The following is an 18210-nucleotide window of genomic DNA, read 5'->3' on the forward strand; positions in this document are numbered from 1 at the left end:
GCATTGTTGTTGAGTGTGCATTGTTGAGGATGCATTGTTATTGAGGCTGCATTGTTGTTGAGGCTGCATTGTTGTTAAGGGTGCATTGTTGAGGCTGCATTATTGTTGAGGGTGCATTGTTGAGGCTGCATTGTTGTTGAGAGTGCATTGTTGTTGAGGTTCTATTGTTGTTGAGGCTGCATTGTTGTTGAGGGTGCATTGTTGAGGCTGCATTGTTGAGGGTGCATTGTTGAGGGTGCATTGTTGTTGAGGTTGCATTGTTGTTGAGGCTGCATTGTTGTTGAGGGTGCATTGTTATTGAGGCTGCATTGCTGTTGAGGGTACATTGTTGAGGCTGCATGTTGTTGAGGGTTCATTGCTGTTGAGGTTCCATTGCTGTTGAGGCTGCATTGTTGTTGAGGTTGCATTGTTGTGAGGGTGCATTGTTGTTGAGGTTGCATTGTTGTGAGGGTGCATTGTTGTTGAGGGTGCATTGTTGAGGTTACACTGTTGTTGAGGGTGCATTTTTGAGGTTGCATTGTTGTTTAGGGTGCATTGTTGAGGTTGCATTGTTGCTGAGGGTGCATTGTTGAGGTGCATTGTTGTTGAGGTTGCATTGTTGTTGAGGCTGCATTGTTGTTGAGGGTGCATTGTTATTGAGGCTGCATTGCTGTTGAGGGTACATTGTTGAGGCTGCATTGTTGTTGAGGGTTCATTGCTGTTGAGGTTCCATTGCTGTTGAGGCTGCATTGCTGTTGAGGGTGCATTGTTGTTGAGGGTGCATTGTTGTTGAGGTTGCATTGTTGTTGAGGGTGCATTGTTGTTGAGGGTGCATTGTTGAGGTTACACTGTTGTTGAGGGTGCATTTTTGAGGTTGCATTGTTGTTTAGGGTGCATTGTTGAGGTTGCATTGTTGCTGAGGGTGCATTGTTGAGGTTGCATTGTTGTTGAGGTTGCATTGTTGTTGAGTTGCATTGTTGTTGTTGAGGCTGCATTGTTGTTGAGGCTGCATTGTTATGTTGGCTGCAGATGGGGCGAGGCCTGTGACAGGCAATGACCCAGCCTCTCTCCCCTCATTCTTCCGCAGCTGGAGCCAGACGGACTGCTGGTGTGGGTCCTGGCAGGCGCCCTGGGGCTCAGCCTCGTCTTCTCCCTGGTCTCAGTCCCATTGCAGTGCTTCCAGCTCAGCAGAGTCTACGGCATTTGCCTGCTCCTCTTCTACCTGAACTTCCTTGTTGTGGCCCTCCTCACTGAATTTGGAGTGATTCGCCTGAAAAGCACGTGACTGAAGCTGCTTAGTGCTGTGGCCTCACTGCAGGCAGGTGCCCCACCCCTCCTGCTGGGGGAGGCCCAGGGACTGGAGCATTTCTGCAAGGCCCCTGTGGACCGAGAGCGTGGCCCTTGCTGCTGGAGATCTGAGGTCACTGCTGTGAGCTGAGAGAACTGCTCCGTACTTTTTTTTTTTTTTGAGACGGAGTCTTGCTCTCTTGCCCAGGCTGGAGTGCAGTGGCCGGATCTCGGCTCACTGCAAGCTCCGCCTCCCAGGTTCACGCCATTCTCCTGCCTCAGCCTCCCAAGTAGCTGGGACTACAGGCACCCGCCACCATGCCTGGCTATTTTGTATTTTTAGTAGAGATGGGGTTTCACTGTGTTAGCCAGGATGGTCTTGATCTCCTGACCTTGTGATCCACCCACCTCAGCCTCCCAAAGTGCTGGGATTACAGGCATGAGCCACGGCGCCCGGCCTGCTCTGTACCTCTTGCTGCCAGCATCTAACAGCCTTGCCTTGGGGACCTTGGAAACCGGGCTTTGCTCTGGACAAAGGGTTCCAGAGAGAAGCTAGAAGGCCCCCTTGAATGACCCCCAGAGCTCCTCTGAGAAGGTCTGGAGTTTGGGGGAAGGGGACAGCTGGGTGTGTTCCAGGCCATGCTGGAGGTACTCCCGAGACACAGGCGCTGCCCATTCCCCTTGCCTGGGCTTCAGGCCTTCTGGTACCTTCTCAGGGCACAAGTGGCTGCCCAACCCTGACTCAGAGAACAAGGGTGGCTTGGACCCCTGGGAATCAGGCCGCCAAGGGCTGAGCTCCAGAGCTGCACCATCTGTCAGAAACAGAATTTGCGACATACTTAATTTTGAATTTCTCCTTGCCACATTAATAAAGCCAAAAGCAGCGGGTGCCATTCATGGCAATACACTTCACTGAACCCACTTGCTCCCAAAACGACGTCAGCCCGAGGCACTGCTACGCCAGCAGCTGCCACGTGGGATGGCGGCTCAGGCGCTCCCTCCAGGATTCTGCCCGACTGTCCACAAACTCCTTTGTTTGTGCTGGAACTTGGGCTTCTCCAGCAGCCAAGCAGGAGTCAGTAGGACGGTGCCTGTGCCTCCCTCAGGGGGGACCCTGGGCGGGCTTCCAAGGCCTGTGAGCTGGGAAAGGACAGATGAGGGGACCTTGTGCCTTCTTACTGTCATGCAGTGACCCTGCCTTATGTTGCCGAAATAAGCAACTCTTAGGTTTGCCTGACTGCCTTATGCTGGTAAAGAAAAGGGATTCAACTATCTTTTTTCCAAATAAAAAAAAAAATTCAAAATTTCAAGTGTAGAGAAAATGATACCCCCAACTATCACCAGTTCTTCCTCACCTGGGGCCAGCATTGAGTGGCTGAGCCCAGGGCCCGACTTGGGGTGGGGCTGAGGCAGGATCAGGAGTGGCCATGGCCTTGGATGGGACCACTCTCCCGACAATACCCGAAACCACGGAAGTCAAGAGGCAGCAACCGTGTTTACAAAGCAGAGGCTCTTTTATTAATATGCCAGAAATCCAGAGACGTAGTGGGTTTTCTAGGAAACAAATCACCGATGTACAAAACCATACAGCATTGCTCCCATGATCCGTACAAAATGATTGTCCGCATGGTGGAGTAAGGCTGGGGTTGTGGGAGGGGAAGCGAGGAGCTGGGATCACTGATGTACAAAACCATACAGCATTGCTCCCATGATCCGTACAAAATGATTGTCCGCATGGTGGAGTAAGGCTGGGGTTGTGGGAGGGGAAGCGAGGAGCTGGGGAGGAGCACAGTTCTATTGCCGCTGCCACCAGGCTGTGCCCCTGGCTGCCAGTGAGTGTCACTTGGGTGCACTCAACTGTGACATCAAGGACGAGAGGGCATCTGAGCTAGATCACATCCCGGGGCCCACAGAGCTCACAGCCTGTGGGGGGACCCCAACTCCCTGCTTGGTGGGGCCAGGCATAACCTGGAGATAGCTGTCCCTGGCCTCAATGACAAGGGCGCCCACCTCTGGTCTGTTAACACTGCTGCCATGAGGCATTTGTCGGGTCCTGTGGCCAAAACCGGGTCCTTTCTCAGGACAGGGTTCGGCGGATGGACACTTCACTTGCTCTGAACAGGGCTGAGATCCCCCTCCTCCTGGAATAGGGGGCCTCGACTGCCCTGGGCAGACCCCGGGGCGCTGCTGGCCCCTCCAGGTTTCCACCCCTGGGGAGAAAGGGCTGAGGCAAGGCCCAGATGCTCAGGTCAGAGACTCACACCTTCAGAAGCTGTCCCCTGACCCTTGCTTCCAAAATGCCCATTTCAACACACAAAAGCTAAAAGGCACCCAATTGTGCAATAAAGTTCCCTCTCTGCAAAAGGGAGGGGGTTCTGGCCTGGGGCTCGATGTGGAGCTCCCGGTGACGGCCCATGGCCCTCCAGAGAGGAAGAGGACAAAGCCAGTCTGACTCCCAGGGGAATCACAGTGAGTCTCAATAATTTGTGATTTTCCCAAAGGGCTGTGCTTTAAAAACAAACACCCACCACTTCTCCAACTCCCCTGACCTGGGAAGAGGGGAAGGGGAGAACCATGCCATGCTGGCTGTGGGATCCAGCCTGGCCTTGGAGGTGGTTGGGAGCAGAGGTTGGGGGTCCAGGTACTGCTCCCCTGGGGTCAGGTACCACCTCGCCCGTTCTGTGGCTGGGAAAAGGACAAGGCCAGAGGGAGCCTCTGTCCACCTTCCTTCTGAAGTCACAGAAAGCAGGCACCAGAGGGCCGGGGCGGCCAGAAATGCCCAGCAGCGCACTCCTTGCCCTCCGCACCCTCCATGCTGCCGCTGCAGCTCCTGCTATGGAACCTGTGCTGTGCTCTGTTCTGTGGCCCAGGAAAGCGGAACCAAAGCAACCTCTGCACTGACCCTGCCTCTGTGGGTACTGTGGCGGGAGAGGGGGGTGGTGACGTTAACTGAGGGTTCATCTGAACCTACTTCTGCACCAGCAGCTCCTGCTACTGTAATCTCTGGTGTTAGCAGAGCCAGGGAGCGTGGCTGGGAGCTGGGCCAGGGCCACAGGGCTGCTGCGTCCCACAGGGAGCATCTCCCTGTGCTGTTCGCTCCTGTTCCTAGTGCACACGTGTGAAGGACCTGGTATCAGCTTTAGCACAATCCTTAATTAACCAAAATGTTGTTTTGCTTGCAAGGATAAATCACAAAAAAGGGATCTGGTCAAGAGCCCATTCCAGGAAGTGGTCTGGGTTACAGACATCGGCCCTACCTCCTGCCTCATGCCCCTTCCTCCAGGGTCTGGGTCCCCAAGGAGGCCACTGTGGAAGGATTTTTGTCAATAAGGGTTAAGCCAGAGAAGGCTGGGTGGGAGGCTTGCAGAGCCAAGAGAGGAGATTGGTCAGTGTAGTCTGTGGCCGCCTGGAACTGGCTAACTGAGCTCTGGCCACATGGGCACAGTCACCCCAATTCCACTTCCCATTAGATCCCGGGCACTGGTCCCCGAAGAGTGTTGCACGACATTATCACAGAAGCTGAAAATACCACCCTGGACACCAGGCCTTCTTTCCTTCCTAAGTGGTTCTGTCCCAAAAGCAAAACACAGAAACCTGTGGCATGGGCCGCAGGGAGAGGGGGTGGGGATGCCATCAGGTCGGGGGGACGTGAGCCTGAAGCAGTAGCAGTGACGGCTTTGGACATGGCCGACGGAGGCCAGCCCACGTGGGGGGCAAGTCCCGCAGAGTCGACTGGATCCAGGTGAGGGGTTTCCTTGTGAAGGGGCTTCTGGAGCCTTCCACAGTAGGAAGAGCTCAGACCTGGTGGCCACACCCCACCCCTCACCAAACTGGCTTCTGGAGTTAAGGAAAACAGGGCAAGGTGGTTATAAACCAAGCCCCATCTTGTCTGTCTTCTTTCTTCCTGTATATAAATATGTGCATATACGTAAGTATGTGTACACACACCGCAGTTCCGTACATCGCAGTAGAGTAATACTATTATTGTGTTATTGCATAGAAGAGATGGCTTTCGGGCACTGGGCTAGGTAACAGTCTGGGAGCGCTGGCGGCTGCTGGGGGGCTGCTGGGTGGCGGGCGCTGCGCTGCTGCTGAGCTGTCGCTGCTGCTCCTGCTCCCTGGCATGCTCCTCGTACCACTCCTGGAGAAGAGAGCAGAGGGGGCGCTGAGGGCTGCACCCCACCCCGTGCCCCGCCCACCCCACAAGGTCACACAGCCCACAGCATCCAGGCTGGAGGGGGCAGGGCTGCCAGCCTCACCCAGCTGGTACTGAAACTCCCCTGTCACAGGCCCAGAAATGCTGGGAATTTTGAATATGGCCCCAGAGGCGAAAATGACAATGAAATCTTTCCCTAGTGTCTGGAGGCTTGCACACAGCAGCTCTCCAACAGGTCCAGGCAGGAACAACCCTCGCCCCTTGTTTGTGAGCATAACCCTTCACTAAAGGGTCCCCCTGAGTGACCCCTTTTGAGATTGGCAGGAATTGTGTCCATTTCACACCTGAGATACTGAGGCTCAGAGCTGTATTGTGCTGATACTTCACCTAACTTTCACCCTCCAACAGGAATGTGAAGGCATTCTGAAAACATCCAACAGTGCACCCACCCAAGGCCATGATTATAACCTCTGACATTTTCAGGGACTGAGGTATTCAAGTAATTAAGGAATTAAGAAGTATACCCCACATTTCCTTTTTTTTTTTGGAGACAGAGTCTCACTGTGTGGCATAGGCTGGAGGGCAGTGGCGAGGTACGGCTCACTGCAGCCTTCCACTCCTGGGCTCAAGTGATCCTCCCACCTTATCCTCCCAAGTAGCTGGGAGTACAGGCATGCACCACCATACCCTACCCTACTTTTTAAAAGACTGAACCATAGACTTTTAGAGCTTCAAGATGGCCTAGTTCTGAGCACCCTTGTTTTACAGAGGGGAAAACTGAGGCCTGGAGCAGATGGACAGGCAGAAGGGCAGAGGCCGAGGGCAGCACACCTCCCTCCGACCACACCTGAGTGGGTGCTGCTGCACAGTTGTCCGCTTGCACAGACAGGCATGGAGTGACTTGCCCAAGGTCAAATGCTTCTATTATTTCCATGTCTCTGTGATACCAAGTTCAGTGAGCCACTACACATCAGCCCAGAGAACACTGCCTGAGTCTCTTGTGTTCCTGAAGAGAATGTGTAAGCTGCTTTGGGGATGGCACCGCCTGCTTTTCAGGTGTGGACCCCGGTTGTCACCGTTTTAGTGAAACAGAAGGGCTTCAAGCTGTTAAAATGCTAGAAAACAGAGCAAAGCCACCACAGCTGGTGTAGGAGAGGCTCCCCAGAGCCCTGGCAACCCTGAGGTGGTTGAGAAGACCCTGCAGGGCTCATGTGCTGGTGGCCCATGGTCTGGAAGGCACAGTGCCAAGTGCCAGCCCACATGATGCTTTGTGAGATATTTTCCTTAGCTGCCAGTATGTAGAGATTGGGAGATTGTGCAAAGAAAAGGAAAAAGAAAAACATCTGACTCTGCCTTTTTTTTTTTTTTGGAGACAGAGTCTTGCTCTGTCACCCAAGCTGGAGTGCAGTGGCATGATCTTGGCTCACTGCAACCTCCATCTCCTGGAGTCAAGCAATTCTGCCTCAGCCTCCTCAGCAGCTGGGATTACAGGTGCACAGAACCAGGCCTGGCTAAATTGTGTATTTTTAGTAGAGACAGGGTTTCACCATGTTGGCCAGACTGGTCTTGAGCTCCTGGCATCAAGTGATCTGCCTGCCTTGGCCTTCCAAAGTGCTGGGATTACAGGTGTGAGCCACCGTGCCTGGCCTGCCTTTTCTTAAATTAGAAGCCAAGGTGGCAGGATCGCTTGAGGCCAGGAGTTTGAGACCATAGCAAGACCTCATTGCTACAAAATAAGATAATTATGGTGTCACGGTGCACACCTGTAGTTCCAGCTGCTTGGGTAGGCTGAGTGGGGAGGATCACTTGAACCCAGGGGTTGGAGGCTACAGTGAGCTATGATCACGCCACTGGACTCCAGCCTGGGTGACAGAGCGATACCATCTCTAAAAGAAAAAAAAACAAACACCCAATTATGAAAAACCCCAAGCAGTCCCAGCCTGGCCAACATGGTGAAACCCCATCTCCACTAAAAATACAAAAATTAGCCAGGTGTGGTGGCGTGTGCCTGTAATCCCAGCTACTGGGGAGGCTGAGGCAGGAGAATCGCTTGAACCCAGGAGGCGGAGGTTGCAGTGAGCCTAGATTGCGCCACTGCACTCCAGCATGGGAGACAGAGCGAGACTCCATCTCAAAACAAAACACCAAGCGGCCTGGCCACAGCAGACCTTCTTCCTATTGGGCAGCACTCGCTGGAGCTGGGAGGAGGCTGTGTCCCCTTTGGACAGGAACATCCTTGCCAGTTCACCACCGTCACTGCTCTTTCCTCTTTGCTCGCTGTTTCTTGCTACACATGTTTGAGTTTGCAGCTGACTCAGAATAAGAGATGGAGACGAGGTTCTGGAGAATTCATAAGGGGCGGGGACATATGGCGGCAGGCAAATGGGAGAGCTGCCTCTGCTGTGTACGTGTCAAGGGTTTAAGGCTAAGTGGGCCCCACTCAGGTCCCACATAACCCCAGCAGTGGTCCCGATGGACGATCCGCATCTCTCTACCAGCCTTCTCCCTCTCCTCAGAGGGCTGGGGAGCAGCTCCCTGCCCCTCCCAGGACATAGCCCGGGGGAAGACTCGCAGCGTGGTCAGCCAGACTCCTACCTGGATCTCTTCCTGGTACATCTTCAGGCTCAAGTCGCTCTTGGTCCTTGATCGCCGTCCCAGAAACACCATGGAACGTTGCTAAGGAAGAGCAGAGGCTGCAGAACTGGGCTGCAGATGTTCAGGTCCCACCCCTGGTGCCACAGCTGGCCTCTCCCACTTCTCTGGCTTTTGCAACTGTGTCACTCAAAAATGTTACCAATATCTGAGGGAAGGGATCACACCATGGTGAAACCTGCCTCCCTCCTTCGGACCAGGGCCTGGGCTCCTCACCTGGTATCTCTCCATCTGGGAGAGGGTCTCCAGCAGCCGAGTGACATCCGAGGAGGCCCCCCGTACCTCCCGGTAGAGCTCCAGGACAGCAACCAGCTCTTCTTTGGAGATTTCCTTCTCAAGGGTGATGCCACCATCAACTGCAGGGAGGGAGGGCAGGTGTGGGAAGGGCCTGGGGCTGGAGCCGCCAATCTGGCTGGGTCTCGTACCTCCCTGACCCCCCTACACAGGGGGTCTTAAGGTTCCCTCTCTAAACCAACACTGCATTGGCATCCTGCTCTCCTCCTCGGCCCTCCCTTCCCTTCCCCCTCTCTGCTGTGATGTCAGGAGTGCAGGTCTAGCCAGCAGCTGTTACAGGGCCAGAGGGTTTCAGGAAGAGGCCTCTAAACACAGAGAAAATGGTCAGACGGTCTGATACAACAGAGATCTGAGGATGAGTAGTAACAGGTGTGGGCACAGGGTATTCTGTTTGTTTTAAGAGACAGGGTGTCACTCCGCTGCCCAGGCTGGAGTGCAGTGGTGTGATCATGGCTCACTGTAGCCATGACCTGCTGGGCTCAAGCAATCAAGTGCGGACAGTTTTGAATTTGGGAAGAGTGAGGCAGTCACTAAAGCCAGCACCATCTAGTTGCAGCAGGAATACGATTCGCCTGTGCTATAAACAATGTTTACACCATTTAAATCAAGAACTGTAGTGTGAACCTATTATTGAGAAATGTGGAGATGACTAACAGAAGAAATAGCTAAGCGGGAGAAGCCTCTGGAGGATGGGAGGGGGAAGGTAGGGCACGGGCTGCTGCTGCCACATAAGCCTTTCTCTACTTCTTGATTTTTCTCCAACTATGACATGCACTGTCTTGTTTTAAAGTTAGATCATGTTTTCTGACATTAAATATTTGAAAATCAATACAAATACAAGATCTAGAAAGACAAGCCAGATAGATAAGCTGGACAACCAGACAGCAGAAAAATGACAGCCTGATGGCTGGCTGGACGGTCACCCAGACAGACAGAGCTGGGTAGGCGGCAGACATCAAATGCCCAAGGCATCATCCCTGCAGACCTTCTGAGTCCTGGCTCTTGCGGCTGTAGTTCATTCGGAAGACGAAGGCCTCGAGGATGAAGGCGACAATGATCGTCATCACCACCTGGCCAGGGACAGGAAGGGAGGGGCAAGACAGGGGAGGAGGGTGGGTGGGTGTCTGTGGCTGCGCAGCCCACGCCCAACAGAGCCCGGCCAGATGGGAACCGGCCCCACTCCCTGACGCTGCAGCCTGAAGAGCAGGGGCAGCTGGTGACGTGGAAGACAAAGGACAAAGAGCGTTCTGTGGTCCGGGACCTACCATGGTCACAATGTAAAAGGTCATGAAGTAGAGGCGGCTCCAGTGGGAGGTCTGAGAGGTGACGCCTTCCTGGAGACCAAGGGAAGCAGCCAGTGAGGGGGTGCCCATGCAGGGCAGGTCCCCGTCTACACAGGCTGCTCCATGGCCCTGGCTCTTCGTAGACCCCACCCTGATTTGTGGCTGGCTGTGAGAGACGGAGGAGTGGGAGCTTGCGCCTCTGGGCCCAACACTAATTCCTGACTGCTGAAGGAGCCCTGGCTGCTCCCCTGGATGGCTGGATCCAGAACCAGGGCAGCCTTTATCCCAGTAGGGCTGGAAGTCGGGAAAGTTTAAGGAATGGAATAAAGAGATCAGCAATGCTCGCTGCATTGTCACTAGAGGGAAAAGTCATCCCTACAGTGGGCGAGACGGGACAGAGACCCAGAGTCTAAGTGGCATCTCCTGGCTGCTGGGAACATGCAGGGAGATGGGAGTGACAGCCGAGTCCAGCCAACACTGGGAGGGGTGGCTCCTGGGGCCCAGCCATCCTGTGGCTGAACCCCAACACAGCATGACTCAAGACCCCCAGCCCTGCGGCTACGGGAAGAACGATATACCCTGGGTTGGGGGGAGACCCAGGGCCGACCCCAGGACTGATGAGAAGACACCCCCAGAGCTGCCCGAGCTCTTACCATGATGATGTACCAGTTGTTGACAACTGTGAGCTCAAACAGGGTCACTGCCGGGGGAAGGGAGAAAGAAGCATTCTGATGAGGCCCCACTTCAAAGTCAACTTCGAGTGACCTCTTGCCAGCTATCCTGGGTGCCATGTGCTGAGATGAGGGGGTCGCCATATGATCGCTTGGGTTGTGACTCCAGGAAGGACCAGGCAAGGCACTCCTAGGGCGCTGGCTCCACAGGACATTGTGGCCCGGCCCCAAGAGGACACACCCTCTGCCTCGGCAGCCTGTGCCACACGAGACCATCTGGATCTTACTGGGCGCAGATCTGGAGTGTCGTGGGGGCACGCCCTTTTTCTGGAGAGGCGGTTTGGCTGTGTTCGCCTCTTCATGGGGATGGGCAGAGGGCTGTGGGCAGCCTGAGCCGGGGGGCAGTGCAGCTGCAGCAGCATTGGTGTGGCTGGGTCCCATTCTGCAAGTGGCACTGTGATGAGGGGACCCTGCCCAGCTAAGGCTTGCAGCTCTTCTCCTTCCCAAATACTGAGAAAGTATCAGGAAAGAGTGGAATCAGGCAACTGAGTGAGCTCCAGGATCCGGCCTGGACTTCACTGCTAAGGATGGGCAGACCACGTCCTCCACGTGGGCCAGGGAGGCTTCCAGAAAGTGTGGCCCTCGGTGCTGGAGGGAGAGGCCCAGAGACTTTTGCTACAACACCTCTGGGACCCGCGGTGACAAGGGCGGGGTCCCCAGGGAATGTGCCCCCTGTGATTTTTCCCACTCACCAAAGCTGTTGAGGATGTTGTCAAAATTATTGAGATAATAGTAGCCTTCCTCCACCACGGTCCTGTTGCCCACGGTGTGGTTGCGCCAGCGGTAGGCGTCTGCCACTGTACTTGTGCTGGCCGGAGCACAAGGGAGAAAGGAGGGAGGGTCACAAGGCGATCGGTCACCTCCAGAGAGGACAGAACTCTGAAACAAACCAAAGTCTGGCCAAGGATCCTTCTGTTCTGCCCGCAGTCTCGTTGCCTGCCTAACCCTCTCCACCTCATGCCTGGGTCCCCGCTGGAGGAATGCTCTTGGCTACTCCTGCCTGCTGGGCTTGGTGGGAGCCCCTGGCCAGCCTGACCCACCTCTGTCACCTGGAAGTTCTCTGCTGCAGGTGGGGCCTTCTCTCTCACCACTGCCTGCAGGAGAGGGAGGAGAGGCAAGGGCCTCCCTACACCTGTCCCGTCTAGGATCTGCTCTTGAGGCTGGACACTAGGCCACAGCCCCAGGGAAGGAATTCCCTACTGGGGCTTCCCTGATACTTGGCCTGAGCAAGTATTTGAAAAGGTTGGCCCTGTTTTGAGGAGCTCATATTTGCCACTTTTCTTCTAATCCTTTATGGCTGTTCTGTTAGTATCCATGCTAATGTTTATAGAAGTCTAGTGTCTGGGCCACCAGGGAGCCTCCTCCCACATGTACGCATCAGATGCACAGGTGATGTCTCCAGCTTGCACTAAGCTCCCTAGTGACTGCAATGTGCTCTAAAGTCTGGGACCCACTGCTATAGGCTTCTGGTTCCAGACCAAGCTTGACACTCAAACTGGGTCTCAAAGCTACCAGTGTCTTTGTAAAACTGTTTCCTTATCAGTGCTTGAGGCTGTAGAGACCAAATGTAAGAGGACTCTGAATTGAGGATGAATGAATGGCGGTGTGCAGTGATTTCACTGTGGCAGTTCAGGAGAAAGGGAGTGGTCATGGGAGATTTCACTCTCTGCTCCCCATCCCTGAGCACCATGACCTTCTTGCACGTGTCCGTCTGTCTTATCCTATGATGCTGTCCCTAGAAGACTGGTCTTGGCCCAGGTCCCCAGCCACTCCAGGAGAGAAGTGGGAGGAAGCCATGGCACTTGACCTCGGGACCCGGGGTACTTCGGGGGTGGTCTCCAGCCCTCGGCAGAGGGTGAGCTGACAGCTCCCGACCCTATCTGGGGGATGGGGAAACAGGGACCCCGAGTCCAGGACCCTCGTTTAGCTCACTGCACTCAACTAAGCCCTGAAAGCAAAGCAAGGTGGTTGCTCAGAGAGGAGCATCCCTGAGGACCCCAAGGCCACAAGGACACCAATCCTGGCCCTGGCCAGCCCTCTGCCCCGGAAACACAGACTGCCTGGGGCTGGGTGGGGCCGGGCACCGCCTACTCACTTGCAGCAGTTGGGGAAGACGATCCCGCAGAAGAACTCCATGCCCACGATGGCGAAGGAGTAGTAAAAGATGAGCAGGGTGAGGCCCAGGCTGTGGGGTGACAGGGGCAGGGTGATGCGGCGCCGGCAGGAGGGGGAACAACTCCTCCACAGCCCCGGCCTCCTTGGACCCGTGGGGCTGACTGTGGGGCCACGCCCCAGGTCAGTTCACCAACTGGAAAGTGCCTGCGGGGAAGGGGCCTCGTGGGGCAGCTCTGGGGTGAAAAACGGCTCAAGTCAGGACGCTATGAACAAATGCCCCTTTCCCAGAGATTCACCCCTTACCTGTGAAGGTAGACTCACAGGTGACCCCTTACCTGTGAACGTAGACACAGGTGGTAAGCAAGTTGACCGCTCCCTGCCCTCCCTTCTAAATATGTCAGACAGGTCAGTGGAGAAAAATGGTGCCTAGGAGACCTGTGGTGGTCAAGATTCCAGGCTCCTTGGAGCCCTGTCAGGCCCTCAATTGCAGTCCTTTGTGGAACTCCTTTCCCCCGACTGCCACTCGGCTCCCGCCCCCACGGGGCACCACCGCATGGCACCTGCACCTGCAGGCCGGGGTAGGGGCTGGCAGTACCTGGCCATCCGGGGCAGCAGCTCGAACATGGTGTCCAGCACGTTGCGGTAGCGCTCTTTCAACTTAAACAGCCTGAGTGAGGAGGACGCCCGTCACCTCCACACACAGGCGCATGCCTCAGCCCCCCACCTCAGAACATGCCAGCCCCGCCTTCTACACGTCACATGCTGAAGACAGGCGAGGGCATCTCCTCCACCTGCGTCTGCTCCCTTGGGTGCCACCAACCCTGAGCTTGGCTCAGGTGACTCATGCATGAAGGAAGGGACAGTGGCAGCCCCAGGACACCGGCTCCATGATGAGGAGCAGGGCCAGGCTGCGTCTCCTTGCAGTAGAGCTGCAGGCTCAGACAGGAGCAACGGCTCCCGGGGAAGACGGGGGAGAAGCCTGTGTGCCCTGGGGAGTGGGGGCAATGGAGCCCACCAGTGAAGAAGGGTGGCAGGGAGTGGGAGGGAGGCGGACACTCAGGGACAGCCCCAGGCCACCCCCACACGCCAAAGCGGTAGGCTTTTCCTCCATAGACGCCACCACCCCTCCCAGCACCTGCCCTGCCCATCCCGCCTTGGGAGAGGATGGGGCAGACATGGATGGGGTTGCAGCTGGAGGGAGAGGAGGCAAACCCAGGCTCTGAGGACACAGAACCTCGGGACCGCTCATGAGGAAGAGACACACCGTCAGTGGGGCAGGCTCGCCTGGGACTTCCTCCAGTGTCCCTGGGAAATCACTGGGACCCACACAGGACTTTTCTCCACTAGAAGCTGAGCCAGAAAAGCACGAGGGGTCCCTGAAAGGCCCTTCCAAGCCTCAGACCTGTGGCTCTGTGATCTGTGACTGAGCACATGGGCTCCTGTGGCTGGTGCAATGCCACCTTGGATGGGGTGCACATGAGTCATGGGCTGGGCTTCTCTGCCCAGAGGTGCCTGGTGCAGTGAGGGGAGGGGCACAGGCAGCCCGCACACCCTCAGGGGTGGGGATGGTGACCCCATGGCACTTCTGCAGGGGGTGACATCTATGACTCTGGCTTGTGAACCTTCTGGCTCGTTCTAGGTCACTTCCCGGACCAATCCTGGGGCATTCCCGCCCTCCCACTCTTTCTCCCTCTCCTTCTCCAGCTCTGCCCTGCCCCATCACCTCAACAGCTGGAGGGGGCGCAGGACCACGATGAAATAGAAGGGCTCCATGTTGAGGGCCAGCGCCAGCAGTCCCAGGAAGGCGAACACTGTCACGGAGAAGTCAAACCTGCAGGAGGGGAGAGGCCAAGGTCCACCCTGTGGCCCTGAGCCTCCCTGCGCCTGCTCCCCTCCCTGGCACTGTGCACGGCCACCCTCCCACGGAGCCCAGACACAGCAACACCAACAGGAACCAGCCGGCTGCGGGAAGAACTTCCTGCCACCCTGGGGTTTCAAGGTGGCCAGGCCCTGTCCCAGCATGTGTCTTGGGAGTCAGGCCTCAGTGCTCTGACCCCAGGGCCAGAAATGCCCGGGAACCCCCTCCAAAGGGCCCCGTGCTGGTCTAATGACGGGGAGGAAAGAAGCCCCGGCCTCCGCAGCCCTGGAGACAGGCCTCGTCTTCCACTCAACAGACATCTGGCTACACACTGTGGACCAGCCTGACCCCAAGGAACTTTTTGAGGGAAGAGAGCAGGCCCTTCCAGAGAGATTCCCGTTAGAACAGCTTGCCCTGCCCCAAGCCAGAGGACCCTCTCTCCTCTCCAGACACGCAGGGCACACATGTGCTGTCAGCTCCTCCCAACTCTGCTCTGCGTGTAAACCCGCTCACCCTCGCGGCCCACTCTGTGTGTTAACCCGCTCACCCTCGCAGCCCACTCTGCGTGTTAACCCGCTCACCCTCGCAGCCCACTCTGCGTGTTAACCCGCTCACCCTCGCGGCCCAAGACCTCATGAGTGCAGCCTGACTTCACGGGCCAGTTAACTTGAACAGGGCAGGGAAGTGACCTCCCACGCTCTGGGGAACAGGCAGAAGGGCCGCGTGGGTCTCAATACTGCTGATCAAGGAAGGTGGGGGAGCATTCTTCTCTGTGGGCATTGTGGTTTTTATGGAAGAGAAAAAAGTTTAATGACTCAGGAAGAGCCAACCAGCCTGTGGCACCTCAAGAGGCCATTTCCAGAAGGACCGGCGTGGGTGGTCTGAGAGGCTTCAGACAAGGGCCTGACCCTGGGGAGTTCCTGGGCTGTGGGCAGGGCTGCTTGAGGGAGACACAGGCCTCGGCCCGTCCTCAGACCTTCCCTCTGCAATTCCAGAAATGGCCCGGGATTGGGGTGTGCAGAGAAGGGTCTGGGGCCGCCATCAGAGTTTCAGCTTTGCGTCAGAAACATGCTGTCCACTCACAAGTTCCATCCGGAGGACAAGTACTCCACAGGGCCCAGGCCGGCGACCTTCAGGAACAGCTCCACCCCATAGACTGCGGACAGAAGGAGTCCATCGGCAGCGGCCCCGCCACATCCTCCCCCTGCTCGGTCTCCTCTTTGAGGTTCCTCCACAGTCTGCAGCCTTCCTGCTGGCCGTGTGCCCTCCAGGCTGAGCCCAGGCCTCACTCATGTCCCACCGTGAGAGCAGATGCTCCATGAGAGGGCCCAGATGGTGGCCAACTGAGTAATGTGCTTAAAAGAAACTGGCCAGGCACAGTGGTTCATGCCTATCATCCCAGCACTTTGGGAGGCCAAGAGAGGAGGATCACTTGAGCCCAGGAGTTGGAGACCAGCCTGAGCAACATAGTGAGACCCCGTCTTTACAAAAAATACAAAAATTAGCCAGGCATGGTGGCGCTGTGTGCCTATAATCCCAGCTACTTGGGAGGCTGAGGCTACTTGGGATCCCTTGAGCCCGGGAGGTTGAGGTTGCAGTGAGCTATGATCACACCACTGCACTCCAGTTTGGGCGACAGAGAAAGATCCTGCCAAAAAAAAAAAAAAGAGAGAGAGAAATCCTCCTTTCCCGTCTCTGGGCAGGGCCCTGCTAACCATGTGTCCATCCAACAGGTGTGTCCTGACCACCCCTTCCATCTTGGGCCTCGCACTGGGTACCAGGTGTGCAACAGTGACCAGTGCAGGGCACCCCTTGGGGCAGAGAGCTTATCAGCTCGGTGGGAGAAAAGACGCCAACAGGGAATGACAGCACAGTGTGCTCAGACTTGATAGAAGGAGCAGGAAAGTCAGGAAGAGGCTGGGGGAGACACCACCAGGCAGAGGAAACCCCTGTGCACAGCCCAGAGGCAGGCGAGAGCAGCAGGCAGCAGAGGCCACTGAGGAGGGCAATAGCGTGCAGCGGGGGACATGGCGCTGGCAAGCAGTGGGGCTGCAGAGCCGAATGGAGGGCCACACATGACTAGGATCTGGGCTCCATCCAGAGGGCAGTGGACAACCACGAAAGAGTTTTAAACAGGGACGACATGGAATCAGACTAAATACTCTGTCTCTTTATAGCTTCCTGTTTTAGAGAAGAACCATGAGGTTCTATACTGAATGAAAGTTCTCCCAGACAATTTTAAAACAAGCAGTCCAGCAAAGCCATGTCAGAAACTTACTAGTTAGAAAGACGAGGTAACTCCAGGGCACGTGCTTGGAGAAGAAGTTCCCACCTGTAAGACAGAGAAGTAGCAGCCCACAGGCAAGCTGGGTGTGCCGGCCAGGACATGGCCAGTCCCCAAGCAGGGCTCACCTTTCAGCATAAACGTCTCCACGAGGATCCAGACCCCGTTGACTGCCACCACCAAGTCTGAAATACACAGGCCCATAAAAGACAGAGAAATAACAGGGGGGCTTAGAAATCTGCAGGTCACGGCTGCTGTCCCTGGTTAACTTCCTGGAGCTCTACGGGATGGGGACAACAGGACTGCTCCACACACCCATTTGATAGGGAACGTCTTTCTGCTCAGTGCTCTTACCAAGGGAGCTAAATCAACCAGTGTTTTCACCTAGAAACAGCTACAAATTTCTAAAAACACTCCCTCTGTCACTGTGTGAATACCAGTTATGATGTAGAGATTATTCCAAATTGGTGTAAAAGATGGACAATATACAAGGCATTCAAGTATTGAAAACACGTGTTTTCCCCTAGAGACTTCTAATTTAAAAAAACTGCATGAACTCTTTAGAAAAACTGCATATGCATTAAGCCATTCGCCTAGCGATCCCACTTTCCAGAAACCATCCCAATGGTGCAGCAGCAAAAATATAAGATGTATCTGAAAGCTATTCACTGCAGCACTATTTGTGATAGCAAAACACTGGCAACAATCTCAATGATCATCAGTAGGGGAGTGGTTGAACAGACTATGATACATTCATAAAGTGGCATACTTTAACCATAAAAACAAACACAGGCTGGGTACAGTGGCTCACACCTGCAATCCCAGCATTTTGGAAGGCTGAGGCAGGCAGATTGCGTGAGCCCAGGGGCTCAAAACCAGCCTGGGCAACACAGGGAGACCACATCCCTACAAAAAATAAAAACAACTAGCCAGGTGTGGTAGTATGCACCTGTGGGCCCAGCTACTCAGGAGGCTGAGGTGGGAGGACCGTTTGAACCCAGGAGGTCAAGGTTGCAGTGAGCTATGCTTGTGCCACTGCACTCCAGCTTGGGTGACAGAGCAAGACCCTCTCTCTAAGAGAGAAGAAAGAAAAGAAACAAGGTACATTTCTACATATTACTTTTCTTTTTTTTTTTTTTTTAGACATGGTTTTACTGTTACCCAGGCTGAAGTGCAGTGGGGCGTGATCTTGGCTCACTGCAACCTCCACCTCCTGGGCTCAAGCGATCCTCCCACCTTAGCTTCCTGAGGAGCTAGGAACACAGGCGCACACTACCACGCCAGCTAATTTTTGTATTTTCTGTAGAGCTGGGGTTTTGCCACATTGCCCAGGCTGGTTTCAAACCCCTGGGCTCAAGCCATCCACCCGCCTCTGCCTTCCTAAGTGCTGGAATTACAGGTGTGAGCCACCATACCCAACCTCATTTCTACATATTACCATGAATTGGTCTCCAGGGCACATTGTTAACTGCAAAAAGCCAGGTGGCAGAAAAAAGTGCATAAAATATGCTATTGGTTAAGACAGCGATATTGATATGCATCCAACTTATAGGTTTTAAACAATGGAAGAA

General features: G+C 55.2%; 2 protein-coding genes across 8 annotated transcripts in view; one reads left to right on the forward strand and one right to left on the reverse strand.

The window, feature by feature from the left end:
- Positions 1–1551, forward strand: part of SLC8B1 (solute carrier family 8 member B1) — a 35759-nt gene extending 34208 nt beyond the window's left edge. For both annotated transcript variants that reach the window (XM_033220487.1, XM_033220488.1), the window contains one exon: positions 1067–1551. In XM_033220487.1, coding sequence (XP_033076378.1) covers positions 1067–1264 — 198 coding nt within the window. In that variant the 3' untranslated portion in view covers positions 1265–1551. The remainder of the gene's footprint in view (positions 1–1066) is intronic.
- A 3683-nt stretch (positions 1552–5234) lies between these two features.
- TPCN1 (two pore segment channel 1) overlaps positions 5235–18210 on the reverse strand; it is a 72998-nt gene continuing 60022 nt past the window's right edge. For 4 of the 6 annotated variants that reach the window (XM_033220495.1, XM_033220498.1, XM_033220499.1 and 1 more), the window contains 13 exons: positions 16768–16824; positions 16634–16687; positions 15439–15511; positions 14221–14328; positions 13093–13164; positions 12478–12567; positions 11075–11190; positions 10305–10351; positions 9634–9702; positions 9354–9438; positions 8291–8430; positions 8018–8098; positions 5235–5407 (listed from right to left, as the gene is read on the reverse strand). In XM_033220495.1, the coding sequence (XP_033076386.1) occupies positions 5291–5407; positions 8018–8098; positions 8291–8430; positions 9354–9438; positions 9634–9702; positions 10305–10351; positions 11075–11190; positions 12478–12567; positions 13093–13164; positions 14221–14328; positions 15439–15511; positions 16634–16687; positions 16768–16824 (1109 nt within the window). In that variant the 3' untranslated portion in view covers positions 5235–5290. The other 2 variants (XR_004439567.1, XM_033220497.1) reach the window with 2 other exon arrangements.

Source organism: Trachypithecus francoisi, unplaced genomic scaffold, assembly GCF_009764315.1.
Source record: "Trachypithecus francoisi isolate TF-2019V2 unplaced genomic scaffold, Tfra_2.0 Lachesis_group11, whole genome shotgun sequence".
NCBI classification, from domain to species: Eukaryota; Metazoa; Chordata; class Mammalia; order Primates; family Cercopithecidae; genus Trachypithecus; species Trachypithecus francoisi.